The sequence below is a fragment of the Natator depressus genome, chromosome 6 (genome assembly GCF_965152275.1).
Source record: "Natator depressus isolate rNatDep1 chromosome 6, rNatDep2.hap1, whole genome shotgun sequence".
In the NCBI taxonomy this organism is placed as follows: Eukaryota; Metazoa; Chordata; order Testudines; family Cheloniidae; genus Natator; species Natator depressus.
Window position 1 is genome coordinate 64,631,493 of NC_134239.1, and position 19,922 is coordinate 64,651,414.

At 42.1% G+C, this 19,922-nt stretch overlaps 1 protein-coding gene and 1 pseudogene across 3 annotated transcripts in view; one reads left to right on the plus strand and one right to left on the minus strand.

Annotated features, from left to right (window-relative positions):
• Positions 1-19,922, plus strand: part of SMOC1 (SPARC related modular calcium binding 1) — a 181,078-nt gene that overhangs the window by 44,906 nt on the left and 116,250 nt on the right. For all 3 annotated transcript variants that reach the window (XM_074955558.1, XM_074955557.1, XM_074955559.1), the window contains exon 2: positions 14,847-15,018. In XM_074955558.1, the coding sequence (XP_074811659.1) occupies positions 14,847-15,018 (172 nt within the window). The remainder of the gene's footprint in view (positions 1-14,846; positions 15,019-19,922) is intronic.
• Positions 6,678-9,421, minus strand: LOC141988372 (large ribosomal subunit protein eL32-like; annotated as a pseudogene).

Below are 19,922 nucleotides of genomic sequence, written 5' to 3' on the forward strand. Positions count from 1 at the left end.
TGCATTGATGTTTGCAAAATGCTTCTGAAACCTGTGAGCGCAACTGGAGGAAAGTTGATCTGGAGACTTTTGTATACGTGTTGGAAGACAGAATTTGGACCAGAGGTCGTCGGCAATGTGAAAAGAGGTGCACGTCACCCTTATGTTTAATTCTGTTACTGATGTGATGTTTTCAGTATCAGCCCCGAACAGTTCAGTGTTCCAGCGAGAGTCTGCAAGCAGCTGAGTACTGGTGATTTGATAAAGTTGGAGGCTTTGTTATGTGCATTGGAGGTGAAATGTCGTATACAGCTGGAAATAAATGTCTGCAAATTTGACTTCCCCCTAAGAATGAAAAATGTAAACTGCAGTGCCTGTCTCTAGAAGCAGGTAATCTGCATCAGTTGCCTGCAGTTCCTAGCCAGGAGTGTGAAAACAGTTCATTGTAACTTTGCAGCCTCCCTTGTGATTAAAATAAACAAGCACTAAAACAGTTCTGCAGTACGAAATTATTGTGAAAAATCTGTCCACTTAAGCCAAAAGCCAGTCCATAACTTTTGGACTTGGAAAGAAATACGCAAGTATACAGATGAATTGTTCATGTTCACATTTAAGTCACTCTTTAAAACCCTGTTCAGTCTTTGCAGGGGTATAGGCACTAAGCAGGTGTGGCAAAAATGAATTTTGCCTTGTATTGGGGGAATAAGTACTAAGAACTGAGAGGAGTTTCCTCTAATGATCCATACTACCTATCGAGACTTCTTTTGGGGGGGAACATTTCCACCCCTTCCCCACAATTCTTTAATAGCTATATGTGTTTCCTCTTCTGATGGGCTTACTGCAGTGGCCATGTTAATGGCTTGCTGGCATTCCATGTAGCATGTTTACATGCAAGATTTTCCTTCAGAAATATCCGATTAAGCATTCCTTTCACTTAAGTTCTGGAAATACCTTGTCACGTCATTGGTGAAACAAAACTTTTCATGTTAATAGAATTAACCTTCAATCTCTGTCAGGATTCCTTTGGCTTGTTCTGCCACGCTATTTGCTTAACAAGACCCTGAATCTTTTTGTGAAAAGAGCTCAGAAAAAAGAAAATGACAGTACAACAGTATTTTCACTTACTGCAACAAACTGCTTTCATTTAAATTAACATTAGTAGATACTGAAATCTATTAAAGATAATTATCCCCATTCCTTCCCTTCACCCTCTAATTTTTAGTAAATTGGTTGACTAAATTCAAGGTTTTGCTTCCTAACCATAAAAGGGTTGGGTTTGAATAGGTCAGAACAAGGTCACACACTAGTATAATCCACTAGGAGTCACGTATTGAGATTACAGACCTTATGCTACTTTGGAAGTAAGTGCAACCTTAGCTTGGTTTCTGTTTTTTCCTCCCCTACCAAAACCCCACCCTCAGATTTGTGGAGTTAGTGCCCAGTAACTGAGAACTTTATTTCCTGCCATTTCCCAGCCAGGATCCCTTTAATTTGTTTATGACAAAGTTAACTAAAATTTATTGTGTTTCTAAATTACGTATTCACAGCTAAGCAATGTTTTGTAATCACATTCAGAAAGTCCTGGATGCTTATGGCAGATGAGAACAGATAGTTAGTTACATTACGTAGACTTAAACTGTTGATAGGATCTGAACCCCCATGTTTCAGGATGCAAGCAAATCTGAGATGGGTTAGGAAGGAACTTCCTCCTAGTCAAGTTATTCTAAAACTGCTTATGGGGTTTCCTGCTGCTTCTCCTGAAGCAGCTTGTACTGATATCTGATAAGTAAGGTGCTGATTTTATCAGAGGTCACAGAAGTCACGGAATCTATGACTTCCAAAGACCACCGTGACCTCTGCCTGCAGGTGGCTGGGAGCTGCAAGGCCAGGGGGAAACCCACAGCTTCCAGGCTGCCGTGAGTGGCAGGGTGGGACCAGTGATGAGCTGCCAAAATCTTAACAATGGGTTCCCTCCTCACCCCATGAGGGGGTCATTGCCCACCCCCGGGACACCTGCCCCATCCACCCCCATCTCCTGTCCCCTGCCTGCCCCAGAACTGGGCAGGAGGGTCTCATGGGCCACCATAGTGGGTGCCCACCCCACCCCTAAGAGCCAGAGGCACCTGTCGGGGGTCGAGGTGGGGAGTCCCGGAGATGCTTACGTGGGGCAGCTCCCAGGAAGCATCCGGCAGGTCACTCTGGCTCCTAGGGGCAGGGGAGCATAGCTGGGGGGGAGCAGCCGCTTCCCCCACTGATCACCTCAAAAGTGGCGCCTTAGGCACCAACTCCCTAGGTGCTCTGGGCTGGAGCCCCCACAGGGAAAATTTTGGTGGGTGCAGAGCACTCACCAGCAGCTCCCCGCCCTGCGCTTGGCCCCAGCTCACCTCACCTGCTCCACCTCCTCCCCATAACGCCCCGCCCCGCTCTACTTCTCCACCCCCTCCCCCAGCTTCCTGCAAATCAGCTGTTCGGCAGGAAGCCTGGGAGGGCTGAGAAGCAGGCAGCAGCTTCCTGCTCAGGCCAAGGGTGACGGACGTGAGCTGGGGCAGGGAGTGGTTCCCCTGCGTGCCCCCTACCCTCGGTTACCTGCTGCGGCGTGGGCGGCTCATCTCCACCTCCCTGGGCCTGAGCAGGAAGCCGTGGCCTGCTTCTCAGCCTGCCCCAGCTTCCCGTGGGAACAGCTGATTCACGGGAAGCCTGGGGGGGGGTGGAGAAGCAGAGCGGGGTGGTGAGTTCAGGGTAGGAGGCGGAGCGGAGGTGAGCTGGGGTGGGGCGTGGAGCTGCCGGTGGGTGCTCTGCACCCACCAAATTTTCATCAACATTAAATTCACACAAAAAAGGCAAAAACTGTGCTTGGTTACACCCTGGAAGTGATAGGAGCATTTGACTTAAATAGGTATGAGGGAAAGAAGATAAAATCAACCTAACACAACAGCCAAATATAGTAGGATTATTAAAGCAAGGCATCCCTTGGGGACTTGAAAAACAATCCTGCTTTGAGTGGAAATGAGTTTGTTCTTTCATGTGTCCTGATTTTTCTTCCTCTTGCTCTAAATTCCGGGCTGCCTTTATTTCTTTGGCTAACAGGATTATTTTTGTTCCTTATTTAAACCATGCCTTATATATCTAGTTAAAATAATACGAGCATCTCTGGGTCAACGTAACCAACCCTGCTAAAGGAGACAATTGCGTCAGGTGGATTTTGGACTTAACGGAACATCCAGAACCTGGCTCCATATGATATGTTGGAAGATATCAGTGTGTACCTCCTGTGTTCATGGGCATGTACTGTGTGTATATAAAAATAAGTGTGTGTGTTTTACCCATATAGTTAACTGTAAGACTTTTTAAAACTGTGCACCTTATCTTAACATTTTTAGGATGCCATTCTGACAATTTACACCCTTACTACACTTCTTAAAACAAAACAAAGACTGTAGTCTTGAAAGATCTACTTGTCATGCAGGTCCAATATTAAAACACATAAAAGGAAATACCTGTCCACACGATACATGATTGGGTTGTGCATCTCACTGGCACAGTACGTTGAAGCCAAGAGCTTTTCCTGTGGGCAGGTTGCTTCAGAACTACTCACTATAGAATTTCTTGCATTTTTATTAGTGGCTAGATCTGGGTGCTTAATGAGAGCCAGGATACTAGACTGGATGGTTGCTGGTCTAATTTGATATGGAGATTCCTATATTCCCTATAAAGAACATTGAGTTCCTCTTTAACAAAACAAAAGAAACACAAGGCTTAAAATTCCATTTGTTCTTCCAAGTTTTGGTTGAGGGAGAGAGGACAGATCGAGAGGTATGTGTGGGTGGTGTAAAATTGCTTTCACCCTGTAAAAATCTTAAATAACTTCAAACATTTATATCCATAAAGAACCATTGAAACGCAGTGAACTCTGGGCTGGAAGATGACTGGCAGGTGAGGGGAACCTAAGGAGAAACTTGAGTTAAGGATGACGGAGAGGTAAATATATGAAAAGTGCAACAGACTCTTTAATGCTCACAAAGAGCAGACTGGGCTTTTTGTTGTGCATGGGTGTCTCAGAGGAGACAGTCAGCCTTTAGAGATCTATAAACTGAATGCAGATGGGCAGCATCAACCTTCCTGGGATTTAAATCTTGTTGTAGCCTTATTTCTTATATTGGCAGTAGACTTATCAAGGCTGTGTTCCAGTTTCCATTGGAATACTTCTTTGCTGGTTGCTTATTAACCTAATGCTATTCTCTGTAAATGCCCTTCTTAAGGAGAATGGAACTTGGAAGGCTGTGGAGTTTGGAGGGGGTGGGATCTTCCGATCTGGGGTTGGGAAGGAATTTTCCCCCAGGTCAGACTGGCAGAGACACTGGGGTTTTTTTCACCTTCCTCAGCAGCGTGGGGCACAGGTAACTTGCAGGTTAAAACTAGCATAAATGATGGGTTCTCTGTAACTTGAAGTCTTTAAACCACGAGTTGAGAACTTCAGTAACTGAGCCAGAGGTTAGGGTCTATTTCAGGTGTGGGTGAGTTTCTGTGGCCTGCAATGTGCAGGAGGTAAGACTAGATCACAATGGTCCCTTCTGGCTCTAATGTCCATGAGTCTAGGAGCTCTAGGAAAAATATTCCTTAGATATGTGGAGTGACATGGCAACAGTTGCCCCTCCATTTGCTCCACTGGGGCCCTGTTGTGGCATTATGGCTCCTGCCAGAGCTGTAAGACTATTGGCCAGGTCACCTGGAAATGTTCAGTAAGACCTGTGGAGGAGACCCTTGATAGCTCAGTTGTACCTACCTTTATTTAGTTGTCTCAGCTGTTGCTGGCATGAGTCAGTGCATCCAAACAAAGCGTGTGTGTGTGTATACACACACACACACACACACACGCTTAGTGGGCTTGCTGTTAGTTTGCATTCACCCTAGTGCTGTACTCCATTATATTACTGGTAGTGCTTTGTGGGCATGCATTCAGCACTGCCCCAAACGACAGTGCTTCCAGGATGATTCTGCTTGGCCTTCTGGCATACTTTGCTGATGCACAGGGGATTGTAAGAGGACAGGTCTAACTCTCAAAACATCCACAGTCTTCACTAGGAAAGTCTTCCATGGCAATCAGCTTTGCCTCATAGGGCTCTTGATCACCTCCTTTGCCATGGCTCTCCTCTTTGCAGAATGGAGAGTTGTCTCTTTAAGAACAGCTTTCCATGGATTGTTTTTCTGTATTACAACATTGAACTCCATGGGCAGTGATGTGTTTGAGTTGATGTGATTCAGTCTGTCAGTCATGGTTAATTCTAGGCATGCCCCAGAGTGCTTGGCATGACTTGTGGCATGATCCAGTTGCAACTCTTGTGTTGACACAAGTCATGCGAGAAGGTACAACATTGCATGTCTAAATCTTCTAATCTAGACAAGGCCAGAGTTAATGCAGCCAACATTTTATTTTATATATAATATGGCACTGAAAGCTTTACTACATGAATGCAATAATTTTAATGTCACTTTAGGGCTTCTAAGCCTTCATAGCTCTGACCTGCTCGGAGTACTGCAAAGAAGGCCCACTAGGGGTAGGTGCTTCCTCTGTGGAACACCTAAGCTATATTGTAGCAGGGCTTTCCTCTGGAGTTACAGGCACTCCACAGTTGGCACATTTGTGCCTTCCCTAGGTGCACAACTTTACGGCTCTTGGGAAAAGGGTGACCTCATAAAGCGTGTGGGAGAATGTGGTGTCAAATAACTTCAGGCTATGGAGTTAACCAAACCACAGGAACCTATAGAAATTTAAAGAGAATAACTAATTGCTAGCATATCACTTAAATAATAGAACATAATTTTTTAAAAATTACAGATCAGAATAACTGGTGAAAACATAGCCCTCTTGGATATGGAATGAGTGGACTCTTAAAGGAATGCCTTACCCAAATTTGGGTAAGTTTTTTTTTTTTCCAAATGGTGCCGTGTGGTGTGTATATCGCATTCACGTTTCCGAGATTACAGCCTCTATTTAATTTGGAAATTAAGCTATTTCTATACTCCTAAATGACTGACAGAATGAAGGCAAAAAGAAGGTCTTGCATTTCTCAATAGACTATTCTGGGAGAGCACAATTAAAAGCATTAGTAGAATGTTGGCAAAATGATGCTCCTTATGGACAAGGATGATGGTGGTTTTTATGGCTTTTCTTGCTCCAGCAATGGCAATAACCATAACAAAATTTTCATGGGGCCTACAGAATATATGGGGGGGGGGGGAGGGAAGGAAGGAGGAAAGACATCTGGATTATATAGTTAAATTCAGTTATGTTCACTTGCATCTTCTAACACTTCAGGAAATTAAAATTAATTATTTTTTTGGCATTAAAGGCACTTTGGTTGACAAAATGGGCAAGATGAACATACTGTACTTAAGCTCACAAATAGAGAGAAGCTTATCTGTGTTTTGACTAGGACTGCCAATTTAGAGCTGGCTCTAGAAAAATAGCTCTAAGACACTGTGTGCTACTTTGGCTGTTTTTAGGGCTAAATATGTTGTATATGGAATATAGATAGAACTTAGCAATGGTCAGAGGTGCCTTTTAATTGATATACAATGGAGAGGTGTGGAAAAGGGCAATATTTTGACTTTATATCAGAGTTCAAGAAAACTAACTTCTAACACTAATATTAGGATGCCTTGCAGATTGCAAAGAATATGAGGAACAACCTCTGATTTTAAACGTTCTCATAAACATGAGAATCTGTGTACACATTTGTGACACTGTTCAAGATCTCTTCAGCTGGAGGTACCTTCTGTTGCTTATCCCATCCTATTGGCTTTAAATCCCTGAAACCCTTCTGTTTAAGGAAGATACATCCCATTATAGTACAATAGCTGTCTTTTAACCATCTAATGGCAACAAGCATCTAATGTGATTGTTTTGTTGGCTCGGGGGACAACCCAGGTACCAATATAATTTACTATAATATGGGATACAACTAAATTGGGAAGACTGACTTGCATAACATAGGTCATATGACATTGTGTGTATGGCTTAATTCTTGAATTATGCTGAACAAGCAGAGCTCTCTAAACCAAACAGATTTGAATTATTTTACTAAAAACAATAAAACTTTCAGGATGCCGTTCTCATCTTATTGAAGTCCATAGGAGTTTTTTCCATGGAATTCAGTGGGACCAGAATTTCATGCCTTGACTGTAGGTGAGCATCTGGATTTCTTGTTTTCCTCCAGCATTTATAATGGGAAAATTAATACTGGGGGGAACCCCACACCGTAAAAGGTATGTTGGTCCCTTAGTGTGTTTAACCTTTCTTTATTTGTGGGCTAGACTTGCATTTCTTGTATTTGGGGGTCAGTGCAAACATCTGATGGCCTGAATATCTGTTGCACTTTCATTCAAGTAATGCTAAAATACTGCTCATTTTAAATGAGTGAAGTTAAATCCTTGGGGGTGGGGGAGAAGGGGTGGGGTGCATGACTACTTCCCAGACTACCCATATGACCTTGGCTAAAGTTTTTAGTGCAGTCAAAATCTTCCTTTCAGGAGCATTTTTAATACATGTTTTCCCTACTGTATGAGTTAGTATTCAATTATCTTCTCCCCAGCTACTCTCTCACCACCATAGCTATTCAACAGTATAGTTGTGTTGCCAGTTTTTGCCTTGAAGTTGCTGATTCCTAGGGCAGAGGACCTGGAAGTGTGTTATGTATTAACTGGTGTACAGTACAAGCTAAGCAGAGCTATCTATTTCAACATTTAATATTATGTTCATAGTTGCAGTTCAATAGTATACCTCCTATTCTGGCCTTATGATTTTAAGGGATGTTTAGCCAAACAAACCATTTGATTAGCTGTATAAAACTGAAATGACTTATAAAAATACAGGTGTTGCAATTGCCAGATATTGAAGTGTTTTTAAAAATAGTATTCTATCCTATTAAACTAGCAATTGTGCAGTTTAGTTTAAATTGGATGTCTTATCCAGTACCTTGACATCTTCCATCTTCCATATGGATTGTGATGAAGGAATTGTGCATAGACTGTAAATCAAAAATCTGCTTTGGAATTTAGATATTACAATAATTCCTAATCTGTGTAAGAGGTCTGGTCCTTGTCTCCTCTAAATCAATAGCAGAGCTTGTGGAAGTAAAGATCAGATTCTAAGAATTTCTCTTGAATTCTTTCTCTTTGTGAAGATAGTCCTGAGCATGACTGTGTGGTAAATACAGATCCTTCAGGAAGACCCAGTCCCCGTAACATCTTTGACTCTGGTACTTGTATTGGGTTATGACTTATTTCTAGGTCACCAGTTCAAATACTGCTCAGGTCAGTAGCTTTTTGGCTCGTGACAATGCCAAGGAAAAAGAAATCAAAGGTTGAACCAGAACTGAAACTTTTAGTGAATTAAAAAAATCAAGTTTTTGAGTAGAGTCAAAAAGAAACTTTGTCCTGATCAGACTTGTCCAAAATCGATTTTGTCAGAGATGAAATCTCTCATTTTGGAGGACTAGATTCACAAAATGTTCAAATGGGGTGGAGGTAGCCACCTTTAACCCAGTGGTGGAGGCACTCACCAAACATGTGGAAACCTGAGTTCATCTGTGCCTGAAGCAAAGCGATTTTGAACTTGTCTCCCACATTACAGGAGAGTGCCCTATCCACCAGGCTATGGGATATTCTTGTGTGAGACTTTCTCAATATCTCCTCTTCTACTTTTGTATAAGATAGTCATTGGAGCAGGGACTTGTCTCCCACATACTAGGTGAGTGCCCTATTTTTCTTAAAAATGGGACACTGCAATATTGTATGGCCAAGCAATAGGGCTCCCACTGACCATCCTTGTGGAAGCAGACCTGTTGTGGCCAGCTCATGTGACTTGATTGTGTCCCATGATATTTGGGGTGTGTTTTCTTAAGGTCCTACTTCCTGAAGTGATGAAATTACATGAGAATTTTTCATTTAAAAAAAATGTTTATTGCCCTCATGGTTACAGATGAAAGCTTGAAAACGTGAACCCTACACTTAAACTACACAAATAACTAACTTTGTTTGTTTGGCATTTTGGATTGGTGGTCTTGATAGCAAGCTGAGCTGCTCGCTCTACAATTACCTTGCGGTTCTTGGAGGAAACATTGTGAGCAATCTCTGCACAATAAGACTTGTTACTCATCGGCAGCACCTCAAGTTCTTTGACATTGTCGATTTAGAAACTTTTTGAATCTGGTGGGCAGCATGCATTTTGTCTTTCTATTGCTACCATAACCAATGTTGGGCATCAAGATTTGGCCTTTGAACCTCCTGCGAGCTCTGTTATCGATACCTCTTGGCTTACGCCAGTTGCGCTTGATCTTGACATAGTGATCTGGTTGATGGCGGATGAACTTCTTGGTTCTCTTCTTGATGATCTTAGGTTTCACTAGGGGTCTGAGGGCAGGCATGGGGTCAGTTGCTAATGGCGGCCACCCTGAGAAGCAGCGCCAAGAGGTTTGCTGGAAGTCTTGAAAAATTGGGGTGGGGGGGGGAGAGGGGGAAAACTCAATTTGGGTTGAACCACATCCAAAAATTATGTGTAAAATTAAAAAAAATCCTTTTCCATCTCAGGCAAACAACTTATTCACTGAAAAGGTTTTGCTCAGCTCTATTAAAAGCCAGAAGGCAAATAAAAGGAGCCTAAAACTTACCAGCTAAAATGAGATTTAAAAAAAATTGCATGAGTTTTGACCACCTTGGGTCAGCAATGCTGATTGCATCATTCTAATACATCTCTTCAGAAACTCTCCATTCTGTGTAGTCTTCCCTTGCTTGTATATCAGTGTGTTTGGTATATCATGGCTATAACACTTAAAGTACATTAAAGTAATATGTATTCATGACTGTCCATATTTAGTGGTAGCACAAAACTAGGTTCTTTTTTAAGCCTAGAACACAAGGTTTCTACAGTCCATAAGAGGAGCCCATGTGTATGGATGGGGCAAATCCCCTTTTTGAATTTAAAAAAAAAAACCTCCAAAAACTGTGGACAGTGACTGAGGAATATGCACCTTTCTTTTACATAAAATAATTAAACTACACCTGCCCCCCACCCCCCGCATCAACTTTGAAGTTTAATGCCCATGACAGTCACAGGCATGTAACGCTGGCTTGAGACATGCTGTGTGCAGGCTTCTTTCCTCAAGCTTTTTTTTTCAGTCTTATTATGCAGCAATCCTTGCTGTTAGTGGGGGCGACAGTTATGCAATTCTACCAAGGCACCTCACTTCTGGCTGCATCATGTCTCACATCTCCATCTTTTTCAGTCTTTGTCCCTACAGAGTTCTGCCAACTTCTCACATTCTGGATCTTCTGCACCTCTTTCCTGAAATGCAGTTCTGCCAATACACCTTAATCCAGAACTGCCATACCCTGCCTCTTCCATTCCTTGTGAGTACTTCCACAGTCAGTTACTTCCACAAGGTTAGTGCTCCTCAAGCCGAAGTTGCTATTCCTGTTTCAGGGCAGCTGCTTCAGTAGAGCCTACCATTTCAGAAAGAGCCAGGCTAAATTTTTCAGTGTGCTTATGATGGGGACTAGAATGAGTGACCACCAAACTCATTTTCACTTGTGGGGTCAGACCTTTCTCTGCTAAATAACACAAGTGGTTCCAGCTGCTGTGCAGCTGCAGGGAGTCTGCTTTCCTTCACAGTCATTAAAAGCCCTTTAATCAGTGTGTGGTGTTTGTCAGCAGTGGTGTTGAGGTGTGGGGAAAAAAAGCAGATATGCTTTGCTGGCAAATGTAGCTTTATTCTGACCTTTTATCTCTTTCAAGTCTGAAGAAGCTGAAACTAGTTTGGGAAGTGATTGAGTGAGCACCTGTGTAAATGCATTTGCAGAAGGGAGAGGTTTAGGTTCTGGTACAGAAATACTCCCCCAAGGTTCCCTTCGCATATTGTGAGATTCTGATTTACAAATTGTAAGCATTTGAGGGGCGAGGGATGCCTCTTGTGTGCTTTTGTACAGTGCCTCGCACAAACGTAAATGGCCTGAAATGTAGCTCAGCATCCATGGCACATTCCCTCCTTGGCTTTTCTGTAGAGACCACCAACAAGGAAGACAATGTTTAAATTTGAAATGGGGCAAAGCATTACAAAGTATACCAAAGGAACAGTCCTGCACTGCGTGTATGGTGGGGTGGACTTACAGATCTAGCGTGCACAGACTAAAGTGGTGGGTTCACTATATACCAACAGGTTTCAGAGTAGCAGCTGTGTTAGTCTGTATCCGCAAAAGAAAATGAGTACTTGTGGCACCTTAGACTAAAATTTATTTGAGCATAAGCTTTTGTGAGCTATAGCTCACTTAATGCATCTGATGAAGTGATCCGTAGCTCACGAAAGCTTATGCTCAAATAAATTTTAGTCTAAGGTGCCACAAGTACTCATTTTCTTTTTGTAAATACCAACAGATGGTCTTTTCATCACTGTCTGTGACAAAGGCTGCTGAGAGGTGTTCACACTATAACTCAAAACTGGACTGAGAACCACCAACTAGACAGATCTGAGAACCATCTTTTCTTGTAAGCTAACAGATTTGTCTGAAGGAAATCACTTCTAGTTCTCTACCCATGATCTGGGCTAGATTGGAACTTGTATTCTACAAGTAAAAAATTCCACAGCCCTTTAGAAACATCTCCAACCCACCTAATTCTATTGGATTATTAAATAGACTACTTCCCAGCCCTGATCAGACATGCTTTATACAGAATTGTATGTCCTTTGGGAATTTAATGCAGACTTTTTTCAACATAATCTACTTTTCAATAAAACAAGCACCAGCTTGTCTAATGTCTTAGATTGCAAACTCTTTTTGGCAGGATTGGCATTTTAGGTGTAAGGAAACCACCTTGTATGACATGTAGGTGCTACTGTAATCCAAACAAATGTTGAAAAGGCTTTTGATTTTGTAAATTGGCTCATTAGAGTTCACTGAATGTTTTTTTGTTTCAGTAAACTTTCAGGCTGCAAACTGAGTTTCTGTAACTTAGAAGCAGTACTGGGGGGTGGTAGACACTGACTCTACTTTAGGGTGCCTCCCTGGATCTTTTGGTATCTAGAGCTCAATCTGTAACGTGAAGAATTTGCAATAATGTAACCTTAATCCAACAAGCTCAAGCCATCAGAATGGATTGTCTGAGAAACCTCCTGTTTCTCCTGATGGGAATGACTTCTGTTTTTGAATGAATATTTATTGCCTTTGTTCTACTAATTTGTAGATGTACCCTACAATCTCTTAAAATTCCTTCTTAAAATTTGTATATATGGGCAGCTGCAAAGCAGCCTCGGATATCGCAAACTGGTAGAGGGCCTCAACTTCTCCCATCTATAGCTTTGTCTCTGGACCTTAGCATACCTGACTGGATTGTCATTGGAAAAACTTTTAGCACTCCAGTGGGTACAAATAGATCAATAGCAATTTAGAGAAATTTTAACTAACCTATTATACACAAACCCAACTTCTGTCTATTTGTCAGATCCTATTATGTTGTTGCAAAGACCTGGACCAACATTTAAAAATATCAGAAATTCCCAACTGTGGTGAGTAATGCAGGAACGGAATTGACAAACTTCAAGGACTCGTACTCTTACCACTAGATACTCATCAAATTCCAGACAAATAAGCATTTAGAATAAAATTGGCTTTCACCATCCAAATTAAATCCAGCCCACTTTTGTCAGCTGCTTAGGTACGAGTGCATTATTAGAAATCTCATTTAAAGATTCAGCAGCATACAGAATGAATTTGATAGGTTTGTGATATTAGCCTTCTCAATCCCTTTACAGCTTATTGAACTGATTGACTAATATGCTTCTCTGAAGTTTCATTTTAAAATAAGTCTGTCTATCTTGGAGTGGTAAAAACCAATCCAAACTAGAACGTTGGGCAATGGTGGTTCTGCCCCACCTCCCCAAACAGTTTGAACCTCAAAGCATAAAACAGTCAGACAGCTTTGTAGACAACTGTAACTCCAAGGTGATTATGGTGATGACTCACATTTCCCTGTAAGGCATCCAGCTATCAGTGCACTTGAAGAGCTGTGCCTTTGTATATGCAAGGAGAGTGTCTGTCAGTCAGGGACCACTTGCCAGCCAGCTCTGGACTGCTGAGCTCATAAGTGCTTTGCCAGCAGGCTTGAGAAAGGGACTTTGATTCCCAGGCTTGAGAGTCGGCAACAGAGGTTTTGAGAAGGAAGGGTGAAGTTAAGTATATAATATGGGAGAGGACTAGAGATCAATCCCTACTTGGTCCTTATAAGACTCATTACTGGAGCTGCATTGAAATTTTGTTGCAAATAGTTGCTCTGATTTTACGTAGAAATTGAAGCCTGACAATATCTATAAACAATGGGGCATATAAGAGGGGCCAAGAGGGAAATGGAAAAGTAAGAGGCTAGAAAAAACAGAACCTGCTGAAACTGTAATCTAGTGGTTATAGCAGGGGACTAGCAATCAAGGTTTCTTGGTTCATATCCATTCAGGAGAGGGACCTTGGTATCATTGTGGACAGGTTAATGAAGACCTCTGTTCAATGTGCAGCTGTGGTCAAAAAAGCAAATACGATTTTGTGATGGAGAAGAATATGGAAAATATAATGCCATTCTGCAAATCAATGGTATGGCCTTACTGGTGTGCAATACTGGTTGCCATATCTGAAAGGATATTGCAGAATTAGAGGGGTTTCAAAGAAGGACTATGAGAATAATTAGGGACCTCCAAAAACAAAAAAAAAACCTCTCGTATGAAAATATTGGGATTGTTTACCTTCAGAAAGAAGAGTAAGTGGGGACATGATGATAAAAGTACATAAAATAACACATGGTAGAGGGGGGACTTCTGTTTTGTTTTATCTTGTAGCACAAGAACAAGTGGCTAGTCAATTAAATTTAAAAATGACCACTTCAGAACTGATAAAAAGGAAATACTTTTTCACAGAACTTGTAATTAGTGTGTGGAACTTGGAGGTGACCATTACCTCCACCATAGGATGTCACTGAGGCTGAGCACTTAACAAGGTTTCAGGAGGTACTGTACATCTATATGCATAGCAAGAACATCCAGAGTTATGTTATATGCATATTTTAAAATGGTTTTGGAAGGGATCTAAAATGATCGTCAAATCTTAAGGGCTGTTAAAGAGGTCTGTGATCAGTTCTCAGTGTCCACTGAAGGTAGGACAAGAAGTAATTTGGTTTAATCTGCCTCAAGGGAGACTTGGGTTAGAAATCAGGGGAAAACTTCCTAACTATGAGGATAATGGAGCACTAGAGTAGGGTTCAAGGGAGGTTGTGGAATCCCCATAATTGGACGTTAAGGACAGGTTAAACTAGGAATACCCAGTCCTGCCTCAGTGCAGGGGAGTGGACTTGATGACCTCTTGAGGTCCCTTCCAGTGCTACTTTTTCCACAATTCTATTTCGGTTTCAGGACTTAAATCAATATCTGTACAGATTAGCCCACCTTTGCCTCCTGCAGTGTTTCTTACACCTTTGGGTGGAGCATGTGGTGTTGGTCACTGTTAGCAACAGGATACTGACTAGACTGATCACAGGTCCATTCAGTACAGCACTTCCTGTGTTGGCTTTGTTGTTGGCTTTGCACCTTTATGCCCACTCTTCCAGAGGCTGCACGCTGAGTGGTGGTATTGTTTAAAGAAAATTGGTGAATGAGTTGATTTAAAATGTATTTTATTTTGAAAGGAAACACCAATCTTCTGGTGAAAATCTAGATGGAGGTCAAGAATTTAAACTGCTTCATTTATCTCTATCTTCAAAAAGTATCTGGGCTGACTTAAAAACCAAAACAAACATTTTTGTCTCTCTTCTCCCCCACTTTTTTCACCTCCTTCAGTTTTTAATAAGCGACCGTGACAGAGACCCACAATGTAACCTCCACTGCTCCAGGTCCCAGTCGAAACCCCTCTGCGCCTCAGATGGCAGGACTTACGAGTCAATGTGTGACTACCAGAGAGCCAAATGCAGGGACTCAGGTCTGAGTGTAGTGCATCGAGGCAGATGCAAAGGTAAGTGAATCACAAACTGGTTATTTTTGAGGTGGGGGCGGGAGTCCTATTTACTCTAAGGCTGGATTCTGGCATGCTTATGTTAAATAGTATCTTACTCCATGAGTAACCCATTGAAATAGTATACTCAGCTGAGTATACTATCTAAATCTGGCCCGTAAGTGGATGGAGGAAGGGATGATTTTTGACTACAGAGGAAGTAGGGAATACTGCTGATCAAGGGACCAATAAGTGTCCATTGAGCTGTGAGTTTGGGTACACAGAGAACACAGGATCAGCCTCCCCTCCTTCTCCCCCCGCAAGTGGGTTTGCCGCTCCGCGCCCCCCCCCCCCAGCCGCCAGCAGTACACTCTCATATTTTGCCATATTCAAAGGTTCCTCCCCATGTTGTCAGCTGAAAGACTGGTAACTTTCTTGGGTCATCTACTGTCAGAGGCATTCAACTGGGAGCACTGTCCATTTTTTTTGGTCACTGGAACAGAGGTTTGTTTGGATTTGCTAGTATGGCCAAGATTTGGCTAACAATTCAGCCAATCTTTGACTTAGGACACGCAGCCTGCAATAGTGTGGAGACATTCAAGCACAATGGTAACTTTTTTTTAGAAATGAAGTAACTGTAGATGAGATCCTTGTGCAGCCACTGCTTGCTATGAATGAGAACTTATTGGGTCCTCCTTGCCATCCAGAGCTGAGAGACGACAACCTGTCACATCAGAAGATGGACTGCAAATATTTTAAAATTTTGTTTTCCCCTTGGTATTCAGAAAACCAATATTGGAATTTCCTGTGGGATGGAAACTCTGAATTTCCCTCTGGTCATATCCTCAGAGTGGGCCCCTGCATTACTTACTAGCCAAATGCTGCATGGATTTTAGAATTAATTTCCTTATGGGTGTTTTGTTTCTGTGGTGGTACTCCTATTTTAGTTCCTCAAACATTACTCTTCACAACGCCACTGTGAGATGAGAGACTGCTACTATCTTGACTTTACAAATGGGGAGGTGATGTGCAGACACACTAAGTCAAAGGCTTAAACTCATTTTGAGTGTCCAATCTGAGATGCCTAGAACTTGATTTTTTTCAGAATACTTAGTATTCTATAAATAGCACTTCATATGTTGAAAGTGCAGCTCCCTTTGACTTCAGTTGCAGCTGTGAGCACTCAGTACTTCTGCAAATCCGACCCGGGGTGTCTCAGGTTGGGCACCCAGAACACAAGTAGCACAATTTTTAGAGGCCACCTGTGGGAAGTCCTGATTTGTGACTTGGCCAGCATCACATAGGAACTCTGTGGCAGAGGCAGGGATAGAATTCAGTTCTTCAGGACAATGTTCAATTACGTTAGCCATGAAAGCATCCTTCCTCTTCCTGCAAGCACCTCCCTCTTTCACTATTACCTGCCAACTTCTGCAACAAATGAGGCAGGGATCCTACACACAACTGATCCAAAGCACAGAAGTGCTAGAGACTGGCAATTAAATGGGTTGGTAATAACATGGGCAAAAGTGTGGGGTGTTTTTTTTTTCTCCCCCAATCTCATTCTCAGAAATGGCTGAAAGGTTTTTGCTGAAACTTCACCCCCACCCCACCCCCCAAAAAGTAGCTGGAGGCAGACACTCAGCATGGAAAATTTCATCCCAAACGGCTTCAGTTTGACACAGTCAATAATAGAACTATTTAGAATTTTTTCATCCCACAGGGAATTCCAAGATCTTGAAACTTTTGTTGTTTTTTTTTTTTTTTGTCGCACCCCCCCAGGCTCTGGATGAAAAGTCAATCACAGGAGTTCTCCTGAAACAAAATATTCTGAAAATGTGTTTTTGATAAAGTTGAAATGTGTTGATTTGTTCTATTTTTCTAAGTATAGTTGAAACATTTCATTTAAACTTTTTTTAATTTTCTATCTTCTAGAAAGGAAATGTGATGACTTCCCACATACTTTGACAAAATCCATATGTTCCTGTGAAACGTTTCAATTTAATCAGCATATTCCAATGGAAAACTGTTCAATAGCTAATTGCACAGCCTATCATGCTGTAGGTCACAGATGAAACTTGTCTTTGTGTCTGTAAAGACTGCACAAGAGTCTAGACCAGTGGTTTTCAAGTTTTTTTTCACTTGAGAACCTCAAAAAAATTTCAAATGGAGGTGCGGACCCCTTTTGGAAATCTTAGACCTAGTCTGCAGACCTCCAGGGGTCTGTGGACTACAGGTTGAATACCTGGTCTGTGGTAATGACAACCTTTCACAAACCCCTTAGACATAGTCTGTAGCCCCCCCCAGTGTTCCATGGTGGTTTAGACTTTTAGACAGGCACTTCTAATTACACTGAAGTAAATAAAGGGGAATGTCCTCTGCCATTGGATTCAAATTTAACTCTGCTATGCTAGAGCCTTTCTTGCCGTGTTCTGCTGTAATTTACTTTAATGTTCTTTATTGTCAAATTAGAAACTTATCTAATGGTGCATAAAGATCATCCTTCATGAATAATGGTGCCTGTAAGAGACTGAGGTGTGCATTGCTGTGTAATATTGCTACATCAGCTACCTGTATGTAAGAGCAGGATAAAAACCATTCCCAGTCACAAAAGGTATGAATAGTGCCCTCTTGCTGTGGAAGAATGACAGCACCTTCCATTCAGAAGTCAAACTAAAATGTATTGCAAAATATTGTAAACTCTAGGTGTCCTTTCACCCATCACTGGAATAGTCACCTGTAGGATGGAATATGACAGCTATTTTATGGTATGCGACAGCACTAAACAATCTAGGACAGGAAATGAAGAATACTGTGTCCTGTTGAAACTGCAGGTGGTATTTAATCAGGCAGGATGTCATAACCCACATCTGGAATCTCTCCCAGATACTAGGCTAATGCCCTTACTCCTGCATCTGTTGAAGACCCGGTAATCTTTGCAAGTTGTTGTTGTACACATTGGCTTTATGTTCCCTTCAGAAGAAGGCACCTGTCACAGCAGAGCACTCTGATGCTGTGCTGGGGCACTGGACTCACCACACTGACTCAGAGTGCTGCCTGCTGAGCCGCTATCGCCACTTCTGCATTGCAAAGATGTTCCTTGGTCATGTCCCATCCGCATACCCTCCTGACTAAGGTGGTCATGGCAATTTTATGTCCAATTTCCATAGTGGTGAAAGGTCCAAAAACAAAGAATCAAATGTCACAGGCATTCTGTACCCTAAATAATTTACTATTTATGTGCAGATAACTAGAATTGTGCTTTGTGCAAACAGTAAACTGATGTGAACATAATAGTTGTCATAGCAGAGCTGACCCCTTTAAGTCCAACTTCCCTCTCTACATTTTTAAAAAGGGAGCAATCTTCCAATTCCTTGATGAGTGGTAGCTCTCATTGAGCTGCAGTGTTGTTGCTGAGCTCTTGCTCCCCATTAGTTCTCCAGCTACTGAAATGCTCATTGAAATTGTTTCACTGCCTATTATCATATACCCCTCATTTCTTACTTTGCCATTTGTATGGGGGTGGTGGGGATTGAAAGTACTGGGTATTTTAAAACGATTCACAACATAGCATCCAAGGCAAATGTTGCCTTACTGATGAGAGCTGACTAGAAAACAATTCTAGATGGTATGGCAGTGCTTAAACTACTCTCTAAATGCTTGTTAAATGTTTGTCAATCAACAGGCATTTGAGTTCATGAGCTCACACCACAGATCAGCAATACTGCCTCCCAAAAACATTGCAGGGATGGAGGACAAACATTAGTGAAATGAGAGCCAGCAACATTGCAAGATCTTGCAGAGATTTTAATATACTGGAGATCAGTTCCTTAAACCACATTGGAGCAAGTTCTATGTTTGCTCAGTGACTCCCATGAGGATGCACAGGGTGTGCAAAATTGGCTGACTGCAGAGTGTTTAAATTGAGTAGAAGTGCTGTTTCTGAGAACTTTCTCCATTTTGTTACTTGACACAAGCCTTAAACTCTGATCAGAAATCAGGTATTTCTGAACACCTCTAGATGTACAAACACCAGTCAGGGAACTCTCCAGAGCAGGGTCCTGGGAGATCTGAGACCTGAATATACCAGAACTCCAGTGAGAAGTGCTGGTGTGAAAAGACCTGCCCCAACTCTCGTTCTGGCCAGGGATGGTTAGTCCTTTTTTTTTTTTTTTTTCTGGATACTGGAATGGCTATCCCAGGGTTCGCAAGAGACTGTATCTTAATATCACTACATAGACTAGCTATGTTTGAAAACAGTATTTGTATAACTGTTACCCCACCCATCCAATTGCACTCCCTTCCTTCTGTATACATGCATGTATGTATGCTATACCCATTTGTTCGGTGGGGTCTTAGACTTGGATTGTAAACTCATTGCTGTGGAGATTCTCTTCTGTACATTTATACAGTGTTTAGTACAATGGAGCCCCAATCCTGATCACCTGGCTTTGCAGCACTTCTGTAATACAGATATCAAGTAGAGAATCAGATCCTGCCATCCTTTCCCTAAGAAGCATCCTAGAAATCAGGATCCAGGGTGCAGGAAGTGCTACTCCTTATGCATAAGGGTGGCCGATCTGGCTCTGCAGAACAGATATGTTGAGTAAGAAGTTGCAGTTTTCAGTCCTCTTCCAAACCCTACCAGCAGCGTTGTAAGAGCGTGTTTGTTTTTTAAATAAATGTAAATGCTAACGTAATACTGTGCCTTCGCAGGGCAGAGGGAAGTTTTTCTTTGTGACCCTGCAGGTGATCCGCTTAAGGCTTATCAAGTATAATATTTGTTTGCCCTTTTGTCACAGGATAAGATGGGCCTATGAGGGGTTGAGGTTCCAAATGCTGCCATCACCTGATTCAAGTACCAGCCAGAGTTGAGGCCTTAACCCCTCATAGGCCCAGCTCCCCCTGTGACACTTTCCTTAGCAACA